We start from the raw sequence: 24,307 nt of genomic DNA, 5'->3' as shown, positions 1-24,307 counted from the left end.
AACAAAACAAGCATTTTTAGGGTCAACTGGAGGAAGAAGTGGTTTTGAGGAGAAAGAAACTGTGCCCCAGAATCCCTTCCTGTCAATGAGTGAATCAGTTTTACTTCTCTCTCCCTCAGTATTTGTATTATGATGGATGTATTATGAGGGATATGCCCTGCTTTAAGCCAAGACAATCTCATACCACCAGTCTGCACTGTCTCATTTCCAAAGTCATGCCAGCTTACCATAGCTTTTTTTGGATGCATGCCTTTAATTCAGAAGAAAATTAAAAATATTGAGGAACTGATTTGGAGGATCAGCAAAGACACTTTTGGGGAAAGGGTAAGAGGTGGGGTATATTTTCACGCTAGGGAAATAAGACTGAGGTGGTAGAGAGTCAAAGGGCCACAAGGGGGCACTGATCCCTGGGGAGAAAAAATGGGTATCAGACAAAATGGGACTGCTCAAGCTCTGCCCAGAGTCAGGTCCCACCTTTACTTTGCTGCCTCAAGTGCTGAGACAAAAAAGAAGTCCAACCTAGAAGATAATTAAATGGTTTTGCTTAAACCATTCCCCATACTACCAACCCAAAGCTATGGATCCTCTGAAGTAGATACTCTGAGCTGCAAGCACATGCAATCACTGGGAATCCCATCCACATGTGTAAAGCCACTTTAGCCTTTGTAGCTCACAGTGCACATGAAGTCAAAAGATAGCAATGGTTTGGTCTGCAAACTAAGAAATGAAAACTGGTAATATAGTAAAATCTTCTAAAAACTGTAAGAGGAATTAAACAAACAAATAAATAAATAAATAACAGAAAACCAAACCAATCCGAATCCATAAGAAACCCAAGGTGAACAGAAAAGATTACTTCCCTGCAATGGAAAATAGTACTGTATTATTTATTCTATAAACAGTAATTTAAGTGTATTGATGCAAAAAACAGGAAAAACAAGCCAGTTTAAATTTTACTATGAAAATTTGCACATATAAAATGATTATTTTAATAAATGTTTTGGCTTTGTTTGGAAAATAAACTTAGCCCAAAGAAGCTAACGTTTAAAAGAGCTTTTAATTCAAAATGAGTTATCAAAATCATGGCTTATGTATATATAAGTTTAAATTTAAACATGAACACATAAACGGGCTCTAATGATTTACTTCCAATATTTTTAATGCTTCCTACAAACACAATATTTCACATATTACTTTTAAAAAAAGGGGGAGGTGGGAGGAACATAAGTAGAGTATATGTTATTTTAGAGTTAAATAGAAAAAAGGACCATCCTTTCACTATACAGTTAAGAAATGGGTTGAGCTGACAAAATTAAATCCTCCTTAAAAAAAAAAAAAAAAAAAAAAAAAAACTATCCCCAACTTAGTTTTTCCACTGAAGTACACATAATAAAATTCTAAACATTACCAAATAAAAGATTTTAAGAAAAAGAAACTTAGCTATACACATATTAAAGGAGAAAAAAGGTAACAACACACACACACACACACACACACACACACACACACACACACACACACATTTATTTTTTTTACCTGTAATTGATCAGACGTACATGCACTCATCTCCGGTGATATGAGGGGAGTTTGACCAATTGAAGCTATTTTCTCTGCAGCAGACAGTGGTTTCAATGGTTCCTTTGTGGGTTCTAACATACCCTAAAAAAGTTATAGTGGCTATCAGCAAAAACTATGCAAAGGGTTGGAAGATGCTAAATATAGGATTAATCAATAAACTACAGAAGGAAAAATAGGTCAACTGGAGAATACTTCCAGAAGTAAAAGAAATTGTATTAATAAATTAATAAACTTCTAGAAATTTCTTCTAGCAACTATATCCACAGATTTTAAGACTTTTGATCTCATATAAGATCTGTTTTTAATCTTTCATCTTCAGTTAAAGTAAATCATTTTACAGGTACTTAATATTTCCCCTTTCTGTTATTACCTACAAGAATAATAATATAATAAAAGATATCACTGTAGCCTGAAAACATACAAAACAGGTGTGGGAGGGCTCAATGCAAATACTCTATTCATGCTTACATAATTCAACATACAATATTCTTAAAGTATCATATTCTCCACTTTAAAGTTCTTTTAGGATATGATTTCCCCAATGCAGGGGTTCTCAAACTATGGCCCACGGGCCAGATGCGGCAGCTGAGGACGATTATCCCCCTCACCCAGAGCTATGAAATTTCTTTATTTAAAGGTCCACAAAACAAAGTTTTTGTTTTAACTATAGTCTGGCCCTCCAACAGTCTGAGAGACAATGAACTGGCCCCCTAAAAAGTTTGAGAACCCCTGCAATGTTCTTAGATAGATTTTCAACAAAAATGTTTATTTTGAGTAAAATTTGCAAGGGCAAATTAATCAAGTAAACACTTAAACTAAATGTTTCAAAAGGCCTCTGGTTACCCTTTTTCTTGCATTCAGTTGCAGCTTAAAAGGTAAGATAGCTTTCAATTCAAACATTTTCATGCCAAAGTTTGGAGGTGTTTCTCAAAATCTATACCATTTGGGATTGGCCTAAATTTACTTAGGTTCTGATCTTATACTGGCATCTTACAGATTTCAGTCAATAGAGTTTACCAATCTGTAACATAGGTTACTCTTCTAGAACTTTAAATCCTTTACAATCTGGTTTCAGCTGGCCTTTCCAGTTTATTACACATTCAATCTCTTTATGCACTCTATGGTCCTGACAAACTGGTCTTCTTGATGGTCCATTCCAACTCATATCACCACACCTCTGCACAAACTGTCCCTCACACCTAGAAGATATTCTTTTCATACCTCCAACTCTTAAAATGCCTTTTTTCTTTCAAAATTCAGCTCAAATGTCAAACTCTATGAAGGACTTTTCCTGATCCTCCTTGTGCCACCTAGCACATTTATTTTATGTGTTTTACTTTTATTAGTATACATTTCCTTTATTGCAATGTAAATTCCCAGCGGGCAAGGGCTATTTTACTTTTGTCTTTGTATCTATAAGTCCTGGCTTAGAGCAGGCATTCAAAATATCTATTGAGTGATTTAGTGTATGTGCTAATGGGCACCTTAGAAATTCTACTGGAGCATTGTAGGAAAAGCAGAGGATACATATAGATTGATGTTCAGTGTTTTGTATGAGCATCTATATACCACCACCAAAAATTTAATTGCAATAGAATACAGCCAGGTCCTGATTAATGAGAATAATGAATCCCATGGAATGACTACATTATTCAATTTCATATCAGATATTTCCAATGAGTTGGAACCAATTGTCACATTTTTACATAATTATAACTTTAAATAGTGTGATTATGAATATATATACCACTTCATGAGATGCATTATTCATACTTATCTAGTTCTAGTTGTACATTCTGGAGATGTAGCACAGCTCTTAGTACCTGGAAGCCAACCTACTTTCTGGTGATGAACCTCAATCTTCAGCTGGCTAGAATAGTCCTAAGAAAGACACAAAGACTTCATTTCCTAGTCCATGTTTAAAACCTTTCTAGCTGAGAGGATCCAAGAGACTTTTTGCTCTAATAATATAGGGTACAGCGTTCCAGAACCCAGAACTGTTTCCACATCACAGTGAAGCAACAGAATATAAGTTAGAATAGTTCAAACTATCTCAAAAATGACAAAAACTTCAAGCTGCTAAACCACTAATATGAGATAACATTTCTACATAAGCTATCAGGGGAGTTTATCCTTCAAGTGTGGCATAAGGAAAGTTTAACTGACAAGATTTAGATGTTAATCCTTATCAGAAGAGCATACAGAAGCCTTTGACTTAGCAGCCAGGGACAATTTAAAATAAAATTTATGTCTTATGTGATAATGTGCTAATTGTTCTTCAGCAGACTTTAAATTGCCAATTATATTTTCCAAAGAGTTACTGTAATTTTTTAAACTCCTAGTTTCATTCATTAAATAACAATGAAATTAATAAATTTCAGAGATCAAATTAATAAATTTTTAGGCCTATCACTTTTAAGTTAATCAGTAAGATGTTATGAAATTCAGATTCAAAAATCTAAGCCTTCTTTGGCTTATGGTAGTGGGAAAAGAGGAAAGGATAAAGGAAAGAGAGAGAACCCCAAAGAAACTTTCATAATGCAAGCTGGTTTTAGTTTCATTTTGTAAAATACACTGTATACAAAGTAATAGCAATGTTCTAAGATGACCAGCTATAAATTACTTTGTTATTTTCAGTAGTACCCAACTACTCTGAAGGACTTATAATGAAAAAATCCTATTCCTACTCAGAGAAGGAACTGATCGAGTCTGAATACAGATCAAAGCATTCTCTATTTCTCTCTCCATCTTTCTCTCCATTTTTAACTTAATTTTTCTTGAGGGTTTTTATTTTCATTAGGGTAGTATATTTTCTTTTACAACTTGACTTTTATGGAAATGTTTTACATAACACTTCATCTTTGGTTTCTTAATATGGTGGGGCTAAGGGAAAGAACCTAGAACTCAAAAATCTGAAAAACAAATGAAAACAATTGTTTTGAATGTAACTAGGGAAAAATATTAAATAACTAGATTTAGAATTGAAGAGTTTCATTTTGTACTTTGTCATTAAACTTAAATGGTGCAAGCTATTACATGGTCTACCACATCTATGACTATTAAAAAAGCTTTCTGTTAATTGGGGAAAAAAGGAGACAAATCTTACTAATATCTCTATTTCACTATCCCCCCAAATATCTGGGGGGTGGAGGGGAGAGACACAATAATGCTATGCATATGCTTTCACAAATGCATACAAATCATAATCTCCTCTACATGAAACTCTCAGTTCCTGCATCAGATTTTGTTAAAATAGTAAGAGATTCAGTATTCTTAAAAAATAAAAATAATATTTTGGATTATGAGTATCTATGTCAACAACAGAAACTTAAAATAATAACAAAGTAAAATTCACTAAAAAGAACAAATTTCACTAAATTACTTGGTCCTCTCATAAGACAATAATGATCATCTTTTAGAGAAACAGCAAAGATTCAAGAAAATATTTACTAAAATTTATATGATATAAACAGCAATCCAAATGTAAAAATACTACACCGTCCCTTCCTCTAAAACAGCATGATTCATTTGAAAAAGATTTTTAACATGTAATGTCTACAAAGATATATACTGAGAATCTTAGTCTTGTTGATTAGTAAAACTATATATTATATAGTAAAACTATGTAATATACACATGCATATGTTTATGCATGTGTGTATGTATATATACATATACATTCAACTTCTTTTGTAAATTCAGTTTATACTTCTACAAATAAGTTCAGTTCTTTAGCTTAAAGTTACTCCCCTGCCCTTTTTGTTTAGTGGGCCTTTTCTTTAGTGATTTTTCCTCTAGCTAAAAAGTTATTGGTGATAGGATTTTTGAAATATTTTTATTTCACACAGATAATTGTTTTGGCTACCAATAATTCATAGGCACATCAAAAAAGAAAACAAACTTTAAAGTACTATTTAGTCCTTCATAAAAAAAGAATAATTTCTTTTTAATTATTCCAGACTACCTGGCATATCTGGGGAAAAAAAACCCCAAACAATCCACAAAATAATAAAATTCAACTAGTTTAAGTGACTGATCAATTTACAAATATGTTCAATAGGAATTCATTTTAGTATGATTAAACCCAGTGTTTTTCTTGAAGCCTTCAAGTAAAGTTTAAAGAGGCAAAAATGAGCTTTAGTTTAGGATTAAATGGCTTTTAGGATCTTCATGGGAGAAAGGAAGTGAATATTAAAAGTATTTCTGAAGTTAACAGAAAGATTTTTCATATTTCCTAATTTCCATGCTAATTTAATATAAGAGCTTCTTTCTATGTGATTTTAAAAAATTGAAGACATCAAAGATTAAAGGTTTATGAGGATATTCCTACACTTACCAGTCCTGCTGCATACATGGGCACTATAACAGGTTGCTTCTTATTGCCTGTAAAAAGCTACATGTGAAAGAGAAAGAACAAAAATTTAAAGAATGCTTTACCATACCTTAAAAAAAAAAACTCTATTGTTTTCCAAAATATTCAATTGTCACTTGTTGTTTATTTTGAATTATGTTAAGAAGTTTTAAGATGACCTTTGATTATCTTTCTTTAAACCAACAAATTATTTTAAATAACAGAATTCTGATGTGCTGATAGCTAATTTGGGGGGAAAAAAAAGGGAAACAGCTCTTTAGGAAAAAAAAAACCAATCACATTTAAATTACAAATGTTTGTTACATATTAATGTGTCTTCTTAAGAAACTAATTCCTTACACTTAAAAAATATTAGAGTAAGGTTTACTTAACTGTTAAGGCATTTCTAATATGATTATCAAACTCACAATATTACGTGTGTCGATTCCCAAAGAGCACAAAAGTTTCTTGTTGCTATGGGAGCCACCCCACTGGTATCTCAGGCCATATGCATCATGGATATCCTGTAGTTCTGTCCACACATCCAGTAGTTCCCTATAATGGCCACAACCAATTGAAAGTCATCAGGATGAAGACTAGTTGATTCAGGAACTTTTACCATATATTGCAACTGTAATGTGACTGAGATATCATTATTATTTCTTTAAGCTTGTGCCTATACATGAGTACCTAGGAAACTAAAATTACTAGTGTTCTTAAAATAATTATTAACCTGTGTGATCCTGGGCAAGTCATTTAAACCCAACTGTCTCAGAAAGGAAAAAAAAAAAAAAAGCAAAAAACCTACTAACAAACCAGTTAATCAGACTTAAAATTGGAAATTAGTACTCATAGCAGATAGAATCAATCTACTTAAATTTCATCAATGTATAAAAATAGCAATTTATAGAAACTATAGATTATATAATATTCAATTCATTTAGGCATTGTCAAAAAAACTATTATCTGTATGGTGTTCAATAACAAATGTGATCATTATTAACGTGCTCTGATTTATATATACAATAGTAGAGGATCAAGTTTTGGAGTTAGAAAGACCTGGGTTCAAATCTTATTTTTGAGAATTAACTATATGTGACCATGGGAAAGTTCCTTAATTTAATCTTTGAGTACTCCTAACAATTCTTTAAAACTATAAATTATAGAAAATTTCAAAAATCTGCCTTAGCAGAGGTAATTTCCACATAAGAAATTTTCTACCCTTATGAAATTACAAATCTAGATTAAAAAATCTGTAACATAACTGATAGGAATTTAATCAGGAAAGTTAAATTTTTATAATCTTACTTCTAAGCTCATCTTGACAATCTGTTAATGGCTAAATCCAATGGCCTTTTGCCAAATCTTCAGCTTTGACACCCCCAAATCACCTGCTTCTCAAGTATTCTCTCTCTTTTCTTCCACCCCTCCTTTTCCCCCACTTTCTGCTCTTGCAGCTCTTTCCTATTTAACCCTATACCTGTATGATGATTCCTTTGCAAGTCTCCTAATTGTATGCATATGGAAGGATACTATCCTAAGCCTTCTCTCTTCCTTGGTAAACTCTCTTCAGTTACTATGGATTTCACCATTTCTATACCGGTAACTCCTAAATCTACAAAGAAGTTCTCCCTCTCCTTGCTTCAGTTCTGTATCTCCAATTACCTGCTAGACATCTACTTGGGATGCCCCACAGGTACCTGAAACCTCCCCCTCCTAATTTCCCTATTTGTTCAGGGCTTCAGCAACTGCTTAACAAGTTGCCTGGCATAATATAGGTACTTCATTAAGGACTATGACTAGGTGAACGGGCATGTCAATTCTCCGAGAGCCTCTATAGCGGTCAATCATAACACTTGAAGGAGCTGCAAAGCAGCCTTTGCAGATGTTTCTTGTGGATTGGGAATGAAACAAATTGGAGGCAAGAGGGAAGAGGACAGAGGTCAGAGAATGCAACTACCTCTCAGTCTCCTTGTATCACCATCATCATTATCATCCTTTCACATGAAGAGATCAATTCTACAGGTCTGAGTTAGACCTCCAGCAGCCACTGGCAGGTGGTTCCCACATCACAACACTATATAAATGTTTATTCTCTCACCTTTCTTCATTTACAGACTCTATCTTAACTCAAATCTTAATAGACTTTTTCTTGGACTATTGCAAACAGCTTCCTGATTTGCATCCCTGAACACAATCCCTCCCCTTTTCAATTCATCCTCCAGCTAGCTGCCAAAATTACCTTCCTAAAACACAGGACTGATTGCTGCTTCCTCCCTGCTCAAAAATTTTCAATACCTCTCTATTACCTTAAAGATAAAGTTTAAATTCCTATTTGATATTTAAGGCTAGCTTGAACTTATTTTCCATATTTATTTCACACTATGTACTCCAACTAAAACCAATCACTTTTTGTTCCCAATCCAGGACACTTCATTTTCTATTCCTATGCCTTTGTTTCCTATGAGCCGTGCTTGGAATATACTTCCTCACTTCTCCCCAAACATCCTTCAGAATTTCAGCTGAGCTGCCACTTCCTCCACAAGGTCTTTCCTGATCACCTTAAATTTCTTTATAGTTTGTATTTATTTACATGTTTACATATTGTATCACAACAGGAGAATGTTTGCTGAGGGCAAGAACTATTTCTGTCTTTCTTGTATTTCTAGCACTGTGCCTTATATATAGCAGACAGTCAATAAATTACATGCTGAATTAAATTTAAAATGTCAGTTACTCACCACTTCTCACCCAAAGAATCTCTTGTTCTGATCTGCGTATTGCTTGCTTCTAGCAAATGTTCCAGGGAGGTAACTCCTTCTTTAGTTTCAGGAACAGGTAAGGAAGGAAAACAGGCTTCAAATATTCGTTCAAGGCGGTTTAGCAATGCTATCTGCATCAAAACAACCCCCCAAAAAATTACTTTCATTTTTCTAAATATAATTAATTCAATTTCAAAAAGAAACAATAATCAGTGTGAGAAATTTAAAAACAATAAAAAACAAAACAGCAAATAGTGACAGAATTTATGAATGCTTTCCACAGAGTGTAGGATTGACTAAAAGGGGTCTTGGGTCACCTCAGTCCAATCCCCTCATTTTACCTATAAGGAAACCGAGATCCAGAAGTAAAGTGAATTGTCCAAAACCATAGAGATAGATAGCAGATGAGATTTGAAAACCCAGATTCTCTTTAAATCCAGGGAGGGTTCCTTCTTCTAAACTGTACTTTGAAAAGCACTGGGGATTTCTGTAGTGGAAATAAGTAAATTGCTTTAAAGTAAAGAGTCTTCAGTTTCAAGTTGGATGATATAGTTCTAGTCCTGACTCTTTATTAGCTATGTGACCTCTAGAAACTTACATTCTCTGGAATCTAGTTTTATTATGAGTAAAATGAGGTGGTTGAATAAATAAGATGATCTTCCAGAGCCCACTGACCATTCTGGAAGCACTTAAGAACTTTTTCACCTAATATATGCCCTTTATAGTCAGCTCCAGGACATGCTATCTGATTTACAACTTCCCAGCCCTAAGATGCCAGACTCTGACTGGTAAGTACTGAATGTATCTTGCTTGATTTCAAGCCTATCAAGTCTCTTCCCAACTTCCTGTCTCTCAACCCCAGTTCTGAAAACAACAATCAACTCAACGCCAGAATTCCTGGAAAGGATGTGTCGATCATTCATCCTATGGTATTCATAATATCTCTTTTCTTACCCTCCTCAATGGTGGCCTTTGTAAAAACGAGCAGATATAGGGAAGTATACTTCCCTATATCTGCTCGTTTTTACATATTTAAAATGTGAACTCCCTGAAGGTGGAAATTATCTTGCTTGTTTGTATTTGTATTTCCAGTCAATCAATGAATATTTATTCAGCACCTCCTAGGTTCCAAGCAATTCCAGTGGCAAATGGCAAGGATTCAAAAAACAGCAAAAGACAGTAATCTCTGCTCCTATGGAGCTCACAGTTTAATGAGTGAGATAACATGTAAATACCTATGTACAAACAAAACATATAGTGGATAAATAGAAAACAGAAGAAAAACACTAAAACTAAAGGGGAGAGGGAAAGAAAGGCTTTTCACAGAGGATGGGATTTCATAGAGGGAGGGAAGTCAGATGGTAAAGATGAGGAGGGAGGGCATTCCAATCATGGGGGAAGGGTCAATGAAAATGGTGCCAGGAACAGCAGAAGTATTGACAAGGATGTGATGGAACTGGGGAGAAAGCAGGTTATGAATGTGAATGAGAAGATTTTGTATTAGATCCTAAAGGTGACACAGAACTACTGGAGTTTATCAAATAGGGGGTGACACAGATCACTCTGACAGCCAGGTAGAGGATGTATTAGAGTGGAGAGAGACTTGTGGTAGTCAGACTATACAGCAGACTACTATAGCAATTCAACCATGGGATTTGATAAGAATCTGCACCAAGGTGGTTCAGAGGATGGAAGAAGGTGTATATCAGAGCTAACAAGGTAAAATTTAGAGGCCTTGGTGACAGACTGGATATGTGATGAGTAAGGGGAGGTAAGAGAGTGAAGAGTCAAGGATGACATATAGGTAGCAGGGGTGTCTAGTCAGCCAGATGACTGGAAGGATGATGGTACTTTCATCATAACAGGGAAGTCAGGAAGAAGGAAGAGTCAGCAGGGAAAGATGAGTTTAGTTTTTCTGGACATAATGAATTTAAGGTAATTCAAGGATATCCATTTTAAGATGTATTGTGCATATTAGAGAAATGTGCAATTTGGTGATCAGCAGAGATTAGGGATGATTAAAGTCAGTTTTTGAGAATCTCATCAGCATAGAATTACTAACTGAATTCATTAAACCGGATCACCAAGTGAGCAGTAGGGGTGGTGGGCTGGGGGAGAGAGCCAGAACAGAGTCCTGTGAGTCACTCAAAGTCTTTAGGTACAACCTGAATGAAGATCTGGCAAAGGAGATTAAGGATAAGGTCAGATAGGCAGGAGGAGAACCAGGAGAGAGGAATATCCTGAAAATCTAGACAGAGGAAAGAAATGAGTGTGATTTACATTGAAAAAAGCTGCAGATGTCAAATGGGATGAAGATTGAGAAAATTAAATTAGTTGTTTCTTTCCTCCTAAAGAAAAGGCCATTTAAGAGATCATTAGTAACTTTGGAGAGGGCAGATTTAGTTGAATAAATTTGGAAGTCAGAGAATGAGAGGAAAGGAAATAGAGGCATCTTTATAGATGGTTTTCTCATGGAGTTTAGACACCAAACAAGGAGGAGAGATGTGGGACAACAGATGGCAGGGATGGATGAATCAAGTGAATTTTTTTTGAAGATGAATAAGATATGGACAAGCATGTCAGGAGTAAGTAGTCTGCAGATAGGGAGAAATTGAAGACAAGTGAGAAAATAAGGATGATAGAGGAGCCCATCAAAAGTGGGATGGAAGGGATAGTAAGCACTTTCAATAAGTGCTTTTTTGTTTATTTGTATGCATTTGAATTCTGGAATCATGTTAAAAATTCATCCAGTACTAGTAGAAGATGTTTTAATCCTCTAACACAGAAGTTTCTATTATTCATAGACTAGTTTAATCTTAAATGTGATTGCTTTGATTTCAGTTTTACATAATAATACAACATATAACATATATAACATTTGTGTGAAAATAGTCATCATGAATTATTATGTAATACTATGTCATAATGAAATCTGAGCACTACCTTATACCAAGTCTACAATAATTCTATTAAGATGAGCTTTTTCATCTACTTTATCCTTTAATATCTTCAATACTTCAGTATGGGGAAATAATATTCTTACAAATGGGGAAAACTGAAATTAAGAATGAATGGACTCACAATCCCTGGACTCATGCAACTTGAGTATGTCAAGAGGGTTAGATATTTACTTTCTTCAACAGAGGGACATGAAATTAGCTCTAAAGGGATTAGATAACTTGTCTAATTGGAAATATGATGCAGCCTTTGCTTCTCTTGGGCAAAATAAACAAAAACCACATATATAAGGTTCTCCAAAATGTAATTTTGTATATTAGAACTAGATCTCTTTCCAGTATATTGAAATACTGGAATTTTGAAATACTTGGAATATTGAAATATTCTAGTACTCTCTCCAAAACAAGTAGAAACAAAAGCTGGGTTCTAGTAGAACCACATCCTCTCCTCCTTTTGACATTGTGTTGTTCTGTCATGTAAGCCTACTTGATCGGTGTGAGGTAGTATCTAAGAGTTGCTTAAATTGCACTTCCCTAACTTGTAATCTAAAGCATTTTTTTTCATGTGACTATAGATAACTTTGATTTCTTTCACATCCTCTTACCATTTATCAACTAGAGAATGACTTATTTTTACTAATTGTATGAGTTCCTCTATTAGACCTTTATGGTCTATTTCTACTGTAGTGATGTGTTTGTTTGTTTTTTTTCCTGAAGCAATTGGGGTAAAGTGACTTGCCCAATAGTGATGTATTTTAAGAGATACACTTCCCTCTAGGTTACTACTGCTTTTGTAGCATATCCCAAATTTTGTAATGTTGCCATTCTCTTAAAAAAAAATTTTTTTTTGTTTTCTGTGATTTGTTCTTAATTTCCCTCATTATTGAGGATCAGATGATTTGGTTTTCAATACATTTTTACTTTTGTTTTTATGGCCCTATATAAAAATTGTTTTGGTTTTTTTTGGTCTGAAAAGGACGGATTAACATTTTTGCCTTTCTGCATTTAGATGTGAGGTTTTTTATGATGCAGTATATGATCAAATTTTATGAAAGTGCCATATATAGCTGAGAAAAAAGTATACTACCTTTTATTCCCATTAAATTTTCTCCATTCTACCATATCTAATTTTCCTAAGGTTCTATTCATGCTTATTTATTTTTATGGTTAAACTGATTTAATTCTAAGAGGGAAAAATTGAAGTCCCTTTACAGTATAGTTTTATTTCCTCTTATAATTTGCTTAACTTCTCCTTTAAAATTTGGATACTATGTCATTTGGTGTAGATGTTGTTCATTCTTTGTTTTCAAAGAGAATCAATGATATTACAATGTTGGGGTAAAGTGATAGGTGATGCCTTTTTGATTTGCACGTGAATTAGTTTTAACGAAGGCAGAATTGTGCAAAATCTTATCAGGCTTGCTCACTCTTCTAGCTTCATCAAAGTTTAGTGATAGGACAAAAGACAAGATAACAGGTGATGGCCCAGGATGCAGACCTTGCTGTCTTTGATGTCTGACCAAACTCTTGAGTCCTCCACAGAAGTACAGGTACTTTTGTCACCTTCATGGCCACTGTAACAAGATGTTCTCATCTGCCCATTCTGCTCAGGAAAGTCTTCACATGCTTGGTGTAGGCACCTCCTAATTCACTAATAGGTTTGAAGCCTGCTGGTTACCCTCAATCTGGTTTAGCCGGCCTGCTGAGCCTGTTTAACAGTGTAGTTGCTGTATGTGCTACAGCTTCTTGGTGCCATAGGTGGCAGGCACCAAAGCAGATAAACAGCGCTGAAAAGGGCTTAGCAAGCATTCACACCAGAGGTGCTAGTCCTCCCTGAACATTCCATATCACCCAGTTATATACCAAATATCAGAATGTTGCCCTTTCTTCAATGAGTTCAGTGCTTGGCTCACTATCTTTCTCTCCTTCTCAACTCTTCCCTGTATATCAGCACTTCAACATATATATTGATACACAGTTTGAAACTTCTGGCTTCCCAGTTTCTCAATTTCTATAGTTGACTCATTTTCTATAACCAGACCTCAGCTACTATCTTACACTTACTTTGCCACGACCCATAAGTATTCCACTTCTGTGTTTGTTGCTATGGTTCCTTTTTTCCTCCCAATAGTCTTTTATTTGTTGAAATACATATATAGTTTTCAACAGTCATTTTTGTAAGACTTTTGTGCTCTAATTTTCCCTTTCCAAGATAGTAAGCAATCTAAGTTAAATACGTGCAATTCTTTTAAACATATCTCCATATTTGTGATGCTGTGCAAGAAAAAAATCAGGCCAGAAGGGGGGAAAAAAGCCAAGAAAACAACAAAAAGGTGAAAATACTATGCTTCAAATCACATTCAGTCTCTATTTTTCTCTGAATGTGATTGTCATTTTCCATCCCAAGTTTATTGGAAATGCCTTAAATCACCATATTTTTGAGAAATACCAAGTCCATCACAATTGATCATCACATAATCTTGCTGTTGCTGTGAACAATGATCTCCTGGTTCTGCTCACTTTACTTAGCATCAATTCATGTAAGTCCTTCCAGGATTTTTTGAAATCTTCTATTATTTCTTATAGAACAATAATATTCCACCACCTTCACATACCATAACTTATTTAGCCTTTCCCCAACTCATGGGCATCCACTCAATTTCTTGTTCCTTACTGCTACAAAAAGAGTTGCTACAAACATTTTTGCATATCTGGGTCCCTTTCTCTCCTTTATGATCCTTTTGGGATACAAACCTAGTGGTAAGGCTGCCAAGTTTTATAACCCTTTGAGCACTATTCCAAAATGCTCTCCAGAATGGATTCTATCAATAATGTATTAAATGTATTAAGTGTTCCAATTTTCCCAAATCCCCTTCATTATCTTTTTCTATCATCTTAGCCAAAATATGGGTGTGAGATAGTTCTTCAGTTGTCTTAATTTGCACTTCTTAAATTAATACTGAATGTTTAATGTCTTTAATCCCTTTAATCAAGATGTAATTTTGTTCCTCTTTTTACAATTGGCTAATTCTACTTTTAAAGTTTTTCTTTTTTTTCTTTTCTTTTTTAGGCAAACAAAACTGCAAGGCTCACTATCAGAACCTGTCAACAGCAGCTTTTTATGTGCCACTGCAATCTTCCCATGGAGAGTTTCAACAACAAAAGGCTAACAATTCTCTCTCTTTTTAAAGTTTTTCATTTTTTTTTTGGCATCGCTTTTACCAAAATGTTAATTGTCTTTTCATTATTTTCTTCTTTTGCTTTCATTTCTTTACCTAATTTTCCCCAACTATGCTTAGGTGGTTTTGAAAAAGTTTCAGGTCTTGCAGGAATTCTTGTTCAGCTTATATCCAATTTCCCTTTTGTAAAATTTGCATCTTTGCTTGTACCTATTTTAATTTCACTGCCTTCTCTTTCCAGTCACCATAGTAGACTTTTATGGTCAGGTTCTTTTTTCGTTGTTTGCACATTAAAAAAAAAAAAAAAAAAAAAAAAATTCTAAAACTTGATTTTGAACTTTGTGTCAATGTTGGGCTGTTTCCAGTTTTTTTTTGTATGTTTATATGTGTATGTTTGTGTGTGTGGGGGGGGGGAAGAGAGTGTCACAAATTTCAGGCTTTTTTGTACTTCTGTTTTCAGAGTTAGTTCAGGGGAAGTTCCCACTGCTTTCAAGGTTTTGTGTTCTGGGGAGAGCTGTGCTCACTAATCTGTACTCTGGTCCTTACACAGGAAAGGCCTTTGCTCCCTTAGAATTGCAACTGATACTGTTCCTCAGATCCTCTTAACCCATGGGACCAAAAGTGATACCATTCCTCAAGGTTCCCAGTCCTTTGAGACCAAAAATCATATTGCCTCTCTGGGGTTCCACTCACCCACATCTATACTTACACACAAAATTCAATTCACACACGAGAGAGAGAAAGAAAGAGAGAGAGAGAGAGAGAGAGAGAGAGAGAGAGAGAAAACTGGATATATATTATAGATTTGCCAGTGTCTGTCCTGTGGCTACTGCTAACCCAGGGATAAGCCTATGGACTGTCATTGTAACACTTTTCCTTGTAATTGTTTATAAACCACAGAAAGCATTCTTACATCTCATCACCCTCTTTTAAATTTGTCATGTTCATGCTACTCAGTTACATCATATTTTGCCTAAAACTCTGGTAAAGAATATTATCATAAAACAGGCAGGCAAAATTTTTTTTAAAAAAAGGCAATTTGCACTAGCTTTTTGTGGCCTACAAACAATTATAAAAGTGTTACAATGACAGAATTGAACCATCTTTTTGCTATATAGGAGATTGCAATATTTTCCAAATTATCCCTTTTAGCAGAGCAGCTAGTCAGAAAAAATCTTAAGTTTATTTAAAGCAGTAAAACAAAATGGAAATGAAGTAGATAGTAAAACACATTTTTTTGCAAGTACTGATTGATTCTGTGCTTTAAAAATGGAGTTCACTTGGGTAATGTTAAAATTACCAGAGATGTGTCCAGTGCAGATGAGAATGCGGCAACTAAATATACTGATGGTTTGGAGAAAATAAAATTGAACAAAGTACACACATTGATAACAAATTTTCAATGTAGAAAAAACAGGTTTATCCTGGAAAAGGAAGTCTTCTTTAGAACTTATATTTTTTTCTAATTTGCAGTGTAATCTGGATGTAATGTCTAAGAATTGCTTAACCCTTTTATTGATGGTAAAATCAGAAGACTTTAAATTAAAAATAATGCTTATTTATCTGTCTCAAAATCTTCAGTTCTGGGAATTTCCAACCATTAATTACCTGCAGTTCTTTGGTGATCAAGTAAGAAAGCACAGGTGTTTAAAGCTACTTTCAACAACTGACATTCAATTAACTCAGCTATTGAAAAATGATTGCAAGGACAATAATTTCACATTTAATGCATTAATTATTTTAAGATAATGAATTCACTGTGTGAAAAAGTAAGCATGCAAATTTGCCAAGATGTGGTTAAACCCTGTACCTAACTAACATATATGTAGGAAGATCTAAAGAAAAACAGTTCAGTCTATACTATTAAAAATTTTCAATAGCAATAATGATATCTTTGTTGTATCCTCAACATAGGTTTACATTGAAAGATAATATTCAGTAATATTTTTATTCTTAAATTTTGCTTTCTATAAAGACTATTCGTTTGTAATAGATTTTAATCAAAATTTTTAAATCTTTTCCTATATCACAATATTAGATTTTTAAACTAACTTAAAAATTTTTTTCATTGGATACTTCCATTAAGCTAGAACCAATGACCACATATGTAATTTATAACTTTGAATAGTGCAAATCTGAACAATGTGATCAATTTCATGAGGTTCATTCACACTGATCAAATTCTGGAGCAAAAGAGTATATATAAGCCTAGTTGTGCTATAGGCTCAGTACACTAGACTACAAGGTTTTTCTAAGCAAAATGCACTGGTTTAAAGCCAAGTACAATCCATTGCAAAGTGCCAAACTCTTTTGTCTCTCTCAGTACCAAATACGTATGAAGCCAAAGAGGATGGTATGGTGCCTATAAAGAAATATGATGGTTCTCACTTGGGTTCCCACTTGTAAAACTATTTGATGAATAGTTGTTTTTGTTCTCAGAACAGCCTCTCACATGAGTACATTGCCAAGAGGAAGCTCAAAGTACAATTCCACATGGTTGACCAATTACCCTATTATCTTCAACTGTTTCCTTTTAGATTTTGAGAACTACCTTCATTTGTTCATTTATTAAGTAGCAAAGTACTGTGCAAGGTGTTGAGTAGATATGAAGATAATTAGGTCAGGGTCTCTCTGTCTTCCCTTACAGAACTTAAAATCTCACTGAGGAACAGAACGTGCACACAACAATGGTTCAGAAGAAAAAGACAAGATAACAAAATGGATAGTGTATAGAGTGCTAAAAGAGATCAGAAGGAAGAGGGATAGGTTTTGATTGGAGAGAAATGAAGGAAGATTTTACAAGCAGAAGGACTTATCTGATCTGGGAAGGATAAATGTTGTTGCTGCTGTTCAGCTGTTGCATGACTCTTTGAGACCTCCTGAACAATAATGTTCATGGGCTTTTCTTGACAAAGATACTAGAGTGGTTTGCCATTTCTTCAGACATTAAATAACTTGTTAAAGACTTCACACAATTTGTTCTGAAGTTGGATTTGAATGTGGGTCTTCCTGGTACCAGGTCCAGTACCTTATTCACTAAATCATCTGGCTGCCTCTTCCAGGTATAGAAAAATACTATGAATACTGAATTGTCTAAGGAGCAGCTATAACAGTTGAGTTAGGCTGTAATATGACATGTGAAAGGGAACAAAGAAAGGAAAAAAGGTTCCAGGTTATAAAGGTTTAGAATGCCAATGATAAGAGTCTAGATTACTTTGCTATAATATGAAAGGCAGATTTTGGGGATAAGGAAACCTATGTTTCTGCATGTCATTAAACAGATACTCTGTGGCATCTTGGTTGCTAGGTGTCCCAGCGGAGAGAGTGTTAGGTTTGAAATCAGGAAGATTTCCTCTTCCTGATTTTAAATCTAGCCTCAGATACTTAGTAGCTGTGTAATCCTGAACAAGTCACTTAACCCTGCTTATCTCAGTTTCCTCATGTGTAAAATGATCTGGAGAAATTTCAAACCATTCCAATATTTTTGCCCAAAAAATCCCAAATGAAGTCATGATGACTTGGATAGTATTGAAATAACTGAATAACAACTTGGTATTTTCCTGGCCAGGTTCTACTCCTTAGTAGAATGTCTGGGCATAGAGTAAATGCTCATTAAATGCTTGTTCACTTGATATAGTCTACAAATAAATAAGTAATCTACTTTAAAAATAGATTGTTTTCTCTAATATTTGCTTCTTTTCTTTTACATCGTCTTTCTTTAATTGGGCTGAATGTTGATTTTTTTATTTGTCAAATTATATTGATTTAAATTTCTTGCTATCTTTTTGCTACCTATTTTTGCAAAAACAGTATGAAAATGGAAAACAACACTTAAATGCAATAAAAAAATACTGCTTAAATTTACCAGTCCTGGTCCAAGTCTCTTAAATTTTACCAGCTCTCTAATTTGATCTTTGTCAGGTCTGAGGTTCAGTGAGGAAAGTTCCTATTATTTCATATTATTTCATTCTTCCCTCATTAATAACACTTCAATGGATTGTGATCTCATCTGTGTAGATACTGTCTCCACTAACAATTTGCTTGTCTGTAAATTTAGCATTCTAAACTAAACCACATTGCCTCTCAAAGTCTCAAATGGTTTAACTTAAAGTTAAGCCACATCTCATTCTGTAACTTTTGTCCATTTCCTTCCGTAAATCTTTCATAAAGGGTCCACACTATATGCAGAAGGCCTTACTTTAGACCTCTTGATATTACATATGTGCTCAATTCAGCACAGAGCTATCTAGCTCCTATTTCTCTCCATTTCTATTCTTCCTTTTCTAGTTATATATCTGCTATCTTTTATCTTGGTGTCCACAATTCATCATTAGTAATATGCTGCAGCCTATTTATACCCATAATGCAGTCCTCCATTTCTTTTTGGATGACACATGATTTTGATTCCTTATAAAATGAGATATTCTATAATTTGCAGTCATATAGTATTAGTGAATGAATATTCATTTTTAAAAGATGGGGGTTTCTGTTTTACGCAGAAGCTTAGGTTTCCAACAAGAACTATATATTTTCCCAAATGAAATACAGTCTATTCTTTTCACCCAAGTATTTCTAGGCCCAGTTTGCCATTTATTTGCTTGTCTGAGTATGATATTATGTGTTGAGAAACCAGTTCTGTGGGTTGTCCATTTAACTCCATCAACTTCTATAACTGAGAATTATATCTACTGTTTATTGTTACAGAAATTCTGTGAGGTACACACACACACACAAAACATGTCTTTACAGACTGACCTAGGAATAAATCACATCCAGGTCTCCAGATTTTTAATATGGTGTTATTGTTCCTACTATTTACATCATCTTAAAGAGACCCTTAAAATTACTCTGAAAGGCTTCAAGCTATTTTTCCATACTTCCTTAAGCATAAAGGGAATAGCTCTTACTGATCTTTGTTGACACTACAAGATCCTGCACATATATGGAAGGTTAAAAAGCAATCTAAAAGCAAATGTCATTTAATCTTCCATTTAAGATGATACCATACACCTTAACATCATTAAATATTGAGTAGTGTTTCAGGTAGAAATCTACAATTGTATCTTTATCAGCCCTCAATTTATATTGAAGTATAGCTAATTGGTTTAAAGTAAAAACAGTCATACATATTGACTGCTCTTTTGAATAAGAATCAAATTGTAAATTCTTTTGCTGTAAATCTTTTTTTTTAAAGGACTACAACAATAACTACTTGAAATATAATAAAAATTATCATGCTCAAATTCTGAATATACACTTCAAAAGGTATCTGTCATCCTTAAATAGCTTACAAATAACTAAAATAGGCAGAAAAACTGTTTAGTGAGTTAAATAGAACTAGGGCAAATAACTAGGAATTAATATGTTCTCCCAAGTCAGACAAGAACGTTGTTCTGACTTCCAAGTGTTAAGAAGGCTTCTCCCTTCCCCTTTCCCTCCCCCCCCCCCCAATTTAGTTTTCCTTCTATTCTTCAACTAAATGCTGGGAAGAAGTCTAAGTTTTCTACTGCAGATGACCTTCGGGGTCTCAGACTCAATTTATGGCCTTAGGATATAAAAAAAAAAAAAAAATCTGTTTTTTTTTTTTTATTAGAGTTTTTCAAGAAAATTTTAAAAAATGTTTAAAACACACTTCAGTCTTACTTTATAAAAGTTGTAATTTAAATTTGAAAGGTTTTTTCTTAAACAAGATTTTCCTTCCTATTCAAGAGTTTTTCAAGTCAGTGTTTTCATAGTGAGGACCACACCATGACCACAATGCTGTTTGATCTACCAGAGGGTGTGAATATAGGATGCATTCCACTTTCACAATGACTATACCATATACTTCATCTACTATCCCTATAAACTCCCCTACTCTGACCAGTATTTCTTAGATGATTAAAAGTACTGATCTTTCAGAATGTTAATAAGCTAGTTGATTCCCAGGTATTTGATTGCACTTAGGAAGGCATAATTTTCTAATCTTTTGGTATAGCCATCCCTATCCCTAGAACTCTATCCCTAGTTCTACTCCCCCATCATCTTGGGATGTAGTAAATGACCAGAGGACAGGTTCTGTTCTAGGGCAAGGCTAATGAACAAGACTACTCTCTTTTTCCATTTTAACTAGGTCAGGATACACTGAAATCTATATTGCAATTCTCATGTCACTTTTCCCCCAAATCCCTCCCTCTTGATTATGAGGGCATCACCATGCTTGTAACCTCAATATATTGCTCAATAATTTACTTGTTCTACAACTCTAATTAGTTGTCAAAACCTTTTTCACTATCTTTACAATCTCTCATATCTATAATCATCTCTACTTATAGAGCTACCACACTAGTTTAAGCTCTCATTACTTCTTACTACTTTGTAACAGTTTCCTAATGGTCTGCCACAAGTCTTTTTCTTTCTAATTCATCTTCCACTCACCTGCTGACTTGATATTCTTAAAAGTACAAGTTTAATCATGTCACTCAAATTCTAGCTGCTCTCTATTTAAAATGATTTTTAAGTTTCAAACTTTTTTATCTTGGATAAATATTAGAATGCACATAATTATTAGTATAGGTGTATCTTTACAAGAAATAAACACATTGGGGGATTCTAAAAATTTTTACCATCAAAGAAATTTGTAGACCACTGATCTAAATAATTGCAAGCAGGATAATGCATTAAAAGCTAATATTAGAAATAAAAGCATTTGTCAATTATACCAAAGTTCTTTGGGCACACTAAAATATAAGAATGCTATTATCATTATACTAGGTGTATTCAAATGAGAATAAATGGGAATTGATTTATTCAAATAAATGTTCCCAGTTGAACACAGGCCAAGCAACAGATTGCAGCCTGAGGATAAACTTGAATGGCTAAAAAATGATTAGTTTCTTTTTTGACCACTGTAATCCTTAGGGACAGTTACAAAAAATGCCTTTTCTTTTTGCAGACTGGAGAGCAGAATTGGGATAAAGGATGCTAAAATTCACATTCTTTAGTCTGCCAATCTTAACGATAATAGTATCTACACATAATGCTTTAAAGGTTTGCAAAGCATTTTACAATTATCTCAATTTATCTGCAGAAAGAAGTTAGGGGAATTGTTTGGTATCTCAAGAAAATATAGGGCTGAGGCCAGATCTGATCTCAGGTGTTCCTGATTGCAAGACTAGTGCTCTATAGCTGCCTCACTACCTGCCTCTTGACTAATTAACTACTGGCACTCCGTGCATAATGTCAAAAACTAAATAAGGTAAAGGTAAGTGTAAAGTACATTGAAAACTACAGTGTTTTAGTTATTAAAACTAAAAAACTATAATACTTTTGGAACATCACGTCTAAAAATGTTAAGCTAACATCATCATCATCATCATCATCATCACTATATTTATCTAATGGGCAATAATATGATACAATACTGGAGGAAATGATCCAGGTTTCTTCAGTGAGGCAAAAATAAATAAGTTGTATAATTAGTTTCATCTTGCATCCAAAGGAAACAAGAAACAAACATTTTATGAGATGTTTGGTCACCAAGGTCTTCCAAGACAATCTCAGAAGAACAGACCATCATAAAAATAACTACTACAGCAACTCACCAACATGTTATGCAGAGGAAGTACAAAAATTGCACAAATAATTTGAGCAGACATTCCATATTATTTATACTTCAATATGAGAGGTTACATGGCATAATGGATGGAGATGGCATCAAAGCCAGAAAGATTTGGGCTCAAGTCTCTCAATTAACACTGGCTATGTGATTCTGAGCCAATCATTTTACTTCATAGTACTTTAATTTGCAGAAAAGCTGCTGCCTTTCATTAGTAGAAAGAACGTCTAGGATTTTCCTGTACTGATGAAATCTAATCTAGTCTTGATGCCTATACTTTGATGCTAACTTCAATACAAAGGTAGGCCTAAGGAAGGACACTCTGTTGGACAATATGGGCTTATTACTACTTAGAAGCGTCATATCTATATATATCACAACTACTTTTCTTTTCGAAAATAGTCAGAAGATATTAAATGTAGCTGTACAAGATGAAAAAAAATGAACTCAGCATACCTTTGTTATGCCACAGTTCTCTTTAACTGTCCTGTCTCAGTTTCCCTGCACTAGTTTCCCTTGTCTCAGTTTCCTTAATTGTTCTGTCTCAATCCCCTAAGCTGTAAAACTCCCCCTCTGGTCCATTAAGACTGAGGTTATAAATTGCTCTAAAGTTATAAATTGTTAGCAAGATAAACAAGAGAGTAGACTTCTTGATTCTTTTCTATCCTCAAGAATTTACAATATCCTTCTAAAATATTCCAAGATATCTCACTGATATCTTTATTTCTGTGTATTCAGACATCCAGTCTCTGGGTTTTTAGGATTTATGGCCTCCCCCATCCTGACAGAAGTTTTCCTGCGTTTCTTACCCCTTCCTTTGTTTAGAGAAAAGGTATTTAAGAAGTTGGGGTTCCCCCATTCATTGCTGGAGGCTGGATGCTGGATACTGGATTCTTTGAGATGACAGTCTCCTCCAGCCCTGGGACCAACATGGATCCCTTGGTCCCAGTATATCTTTATCTCTGTCTCACTGGATAATTTGAGACGAGAGTCCTGTCCAATCAATTATGCTCTCCAATTAATAAAATATTAAAAACTCTCTAATCTCTCTCCTGCCTCAGTTTCTCCGGCATTACACCTTAACAGATAGGAAATCTAGCAATTATTTCAGTCTTAGTACACTCAGATTATTAACTGGTTAGAGAACAAGTCAAGGAAAATGCCTACTTTGAAAAAAAGATATAAAGATATATGCATTTCCAACTTTTATGTAAAAAGTTAGTGATGAAAAGGCAATTTAAGGGGATAGAGTGAGAGGAAAAAGAGATGGGTAAAAGTAATGATTATCATTATTTTTCAACAATATTTTTATTTATTTTGAATAAAGTTGATGCAAAAACTTCAACCTCCTGTCATGTGGAGAGGGATGGTAGCCAAGGGTTGATGCCACTTTAGTAGTATAAGCACCAAATACTGGAAAGCATCTGAGGAGAAAATGAATCTACAAAAACTTGGCATGGGATCTAGCTAAGTCAAATGACTATTTGAATATGGAAAAGAAAAGGAAGATACAAACAGACTTTAAATGGAACAGATCTGCCAACATTTTATTTTCTCATCAACACTGCTACGGCAACAACATTATACACCTATCCCAGGACTTGATGTACCAGTTGTTACAAGGTACAACAACAGACTACAGCAAAATACATCTGAAAGAAATCCATCACAAAGACAAACTTTTTAATACTCTATTTTTAAGGTTTTAAAAATTAATAAGTATTTATTTTTGCTTTTTATCCTACCCTCCTCACTAAAGAAAAAAAAAATTCCCAAATTGGTTCTGTCCAAAAATGTGACATTGTATACTTGTCTTTTAGAATTTTTTAAAATTTCTTTTAAAAAATCTCATTTTACCTTTCTTAGTGAAAATCTACCTTCTT

General features: G+C 34.2%; 1 protein-coding gene across 1 annotated transcript in view; it reads right to left on the bottom strand.

Annotated features, from left to right (window-relative positions):
* The window catches only part of AFTPH (aftiphilin), an 86,815-nt gene that overhangs the window by 25,057 nt on the left and 37,451 nt on the right, over positions 1 to 24,307 (bottom strand). The window contains 4 exon segments of the mRNA XM_051975387.1: positions 1,537 to 1,659; positions 5,915 to 5,971; positions 6,358 to 6,484; positions 8,671 to 8,822. Of these exon segments, the coding sequence (XP_051831347.1) occupies positions 1,537 to 1,659; positions 5,915 to 5,971; positions 6,358 to 6,484; positions 8,671 to 8,822 (459 nt within the window).

The sequence above is a fragment of the Antechinus flavipes genome, chromosome 2 (assembly GCF_016432865.1).
Source record: "Antechinus flavipes isolate AdamAnt ecotype Samford, QLD, Australia chromosome 2, AdamAnt_v2, whole genome shotgun sequence".
Taxonomy (NCBI): domain Eukaryota; kingdom Metazoa; phylum Chordata; class Mammalia; order Dasyuromorphia; family Dasyuridae; genus Antechinus; species Antechinus flavipes.
This window is presented reverse-complemented; position numbering and strand designations above follow the sequence as displayed.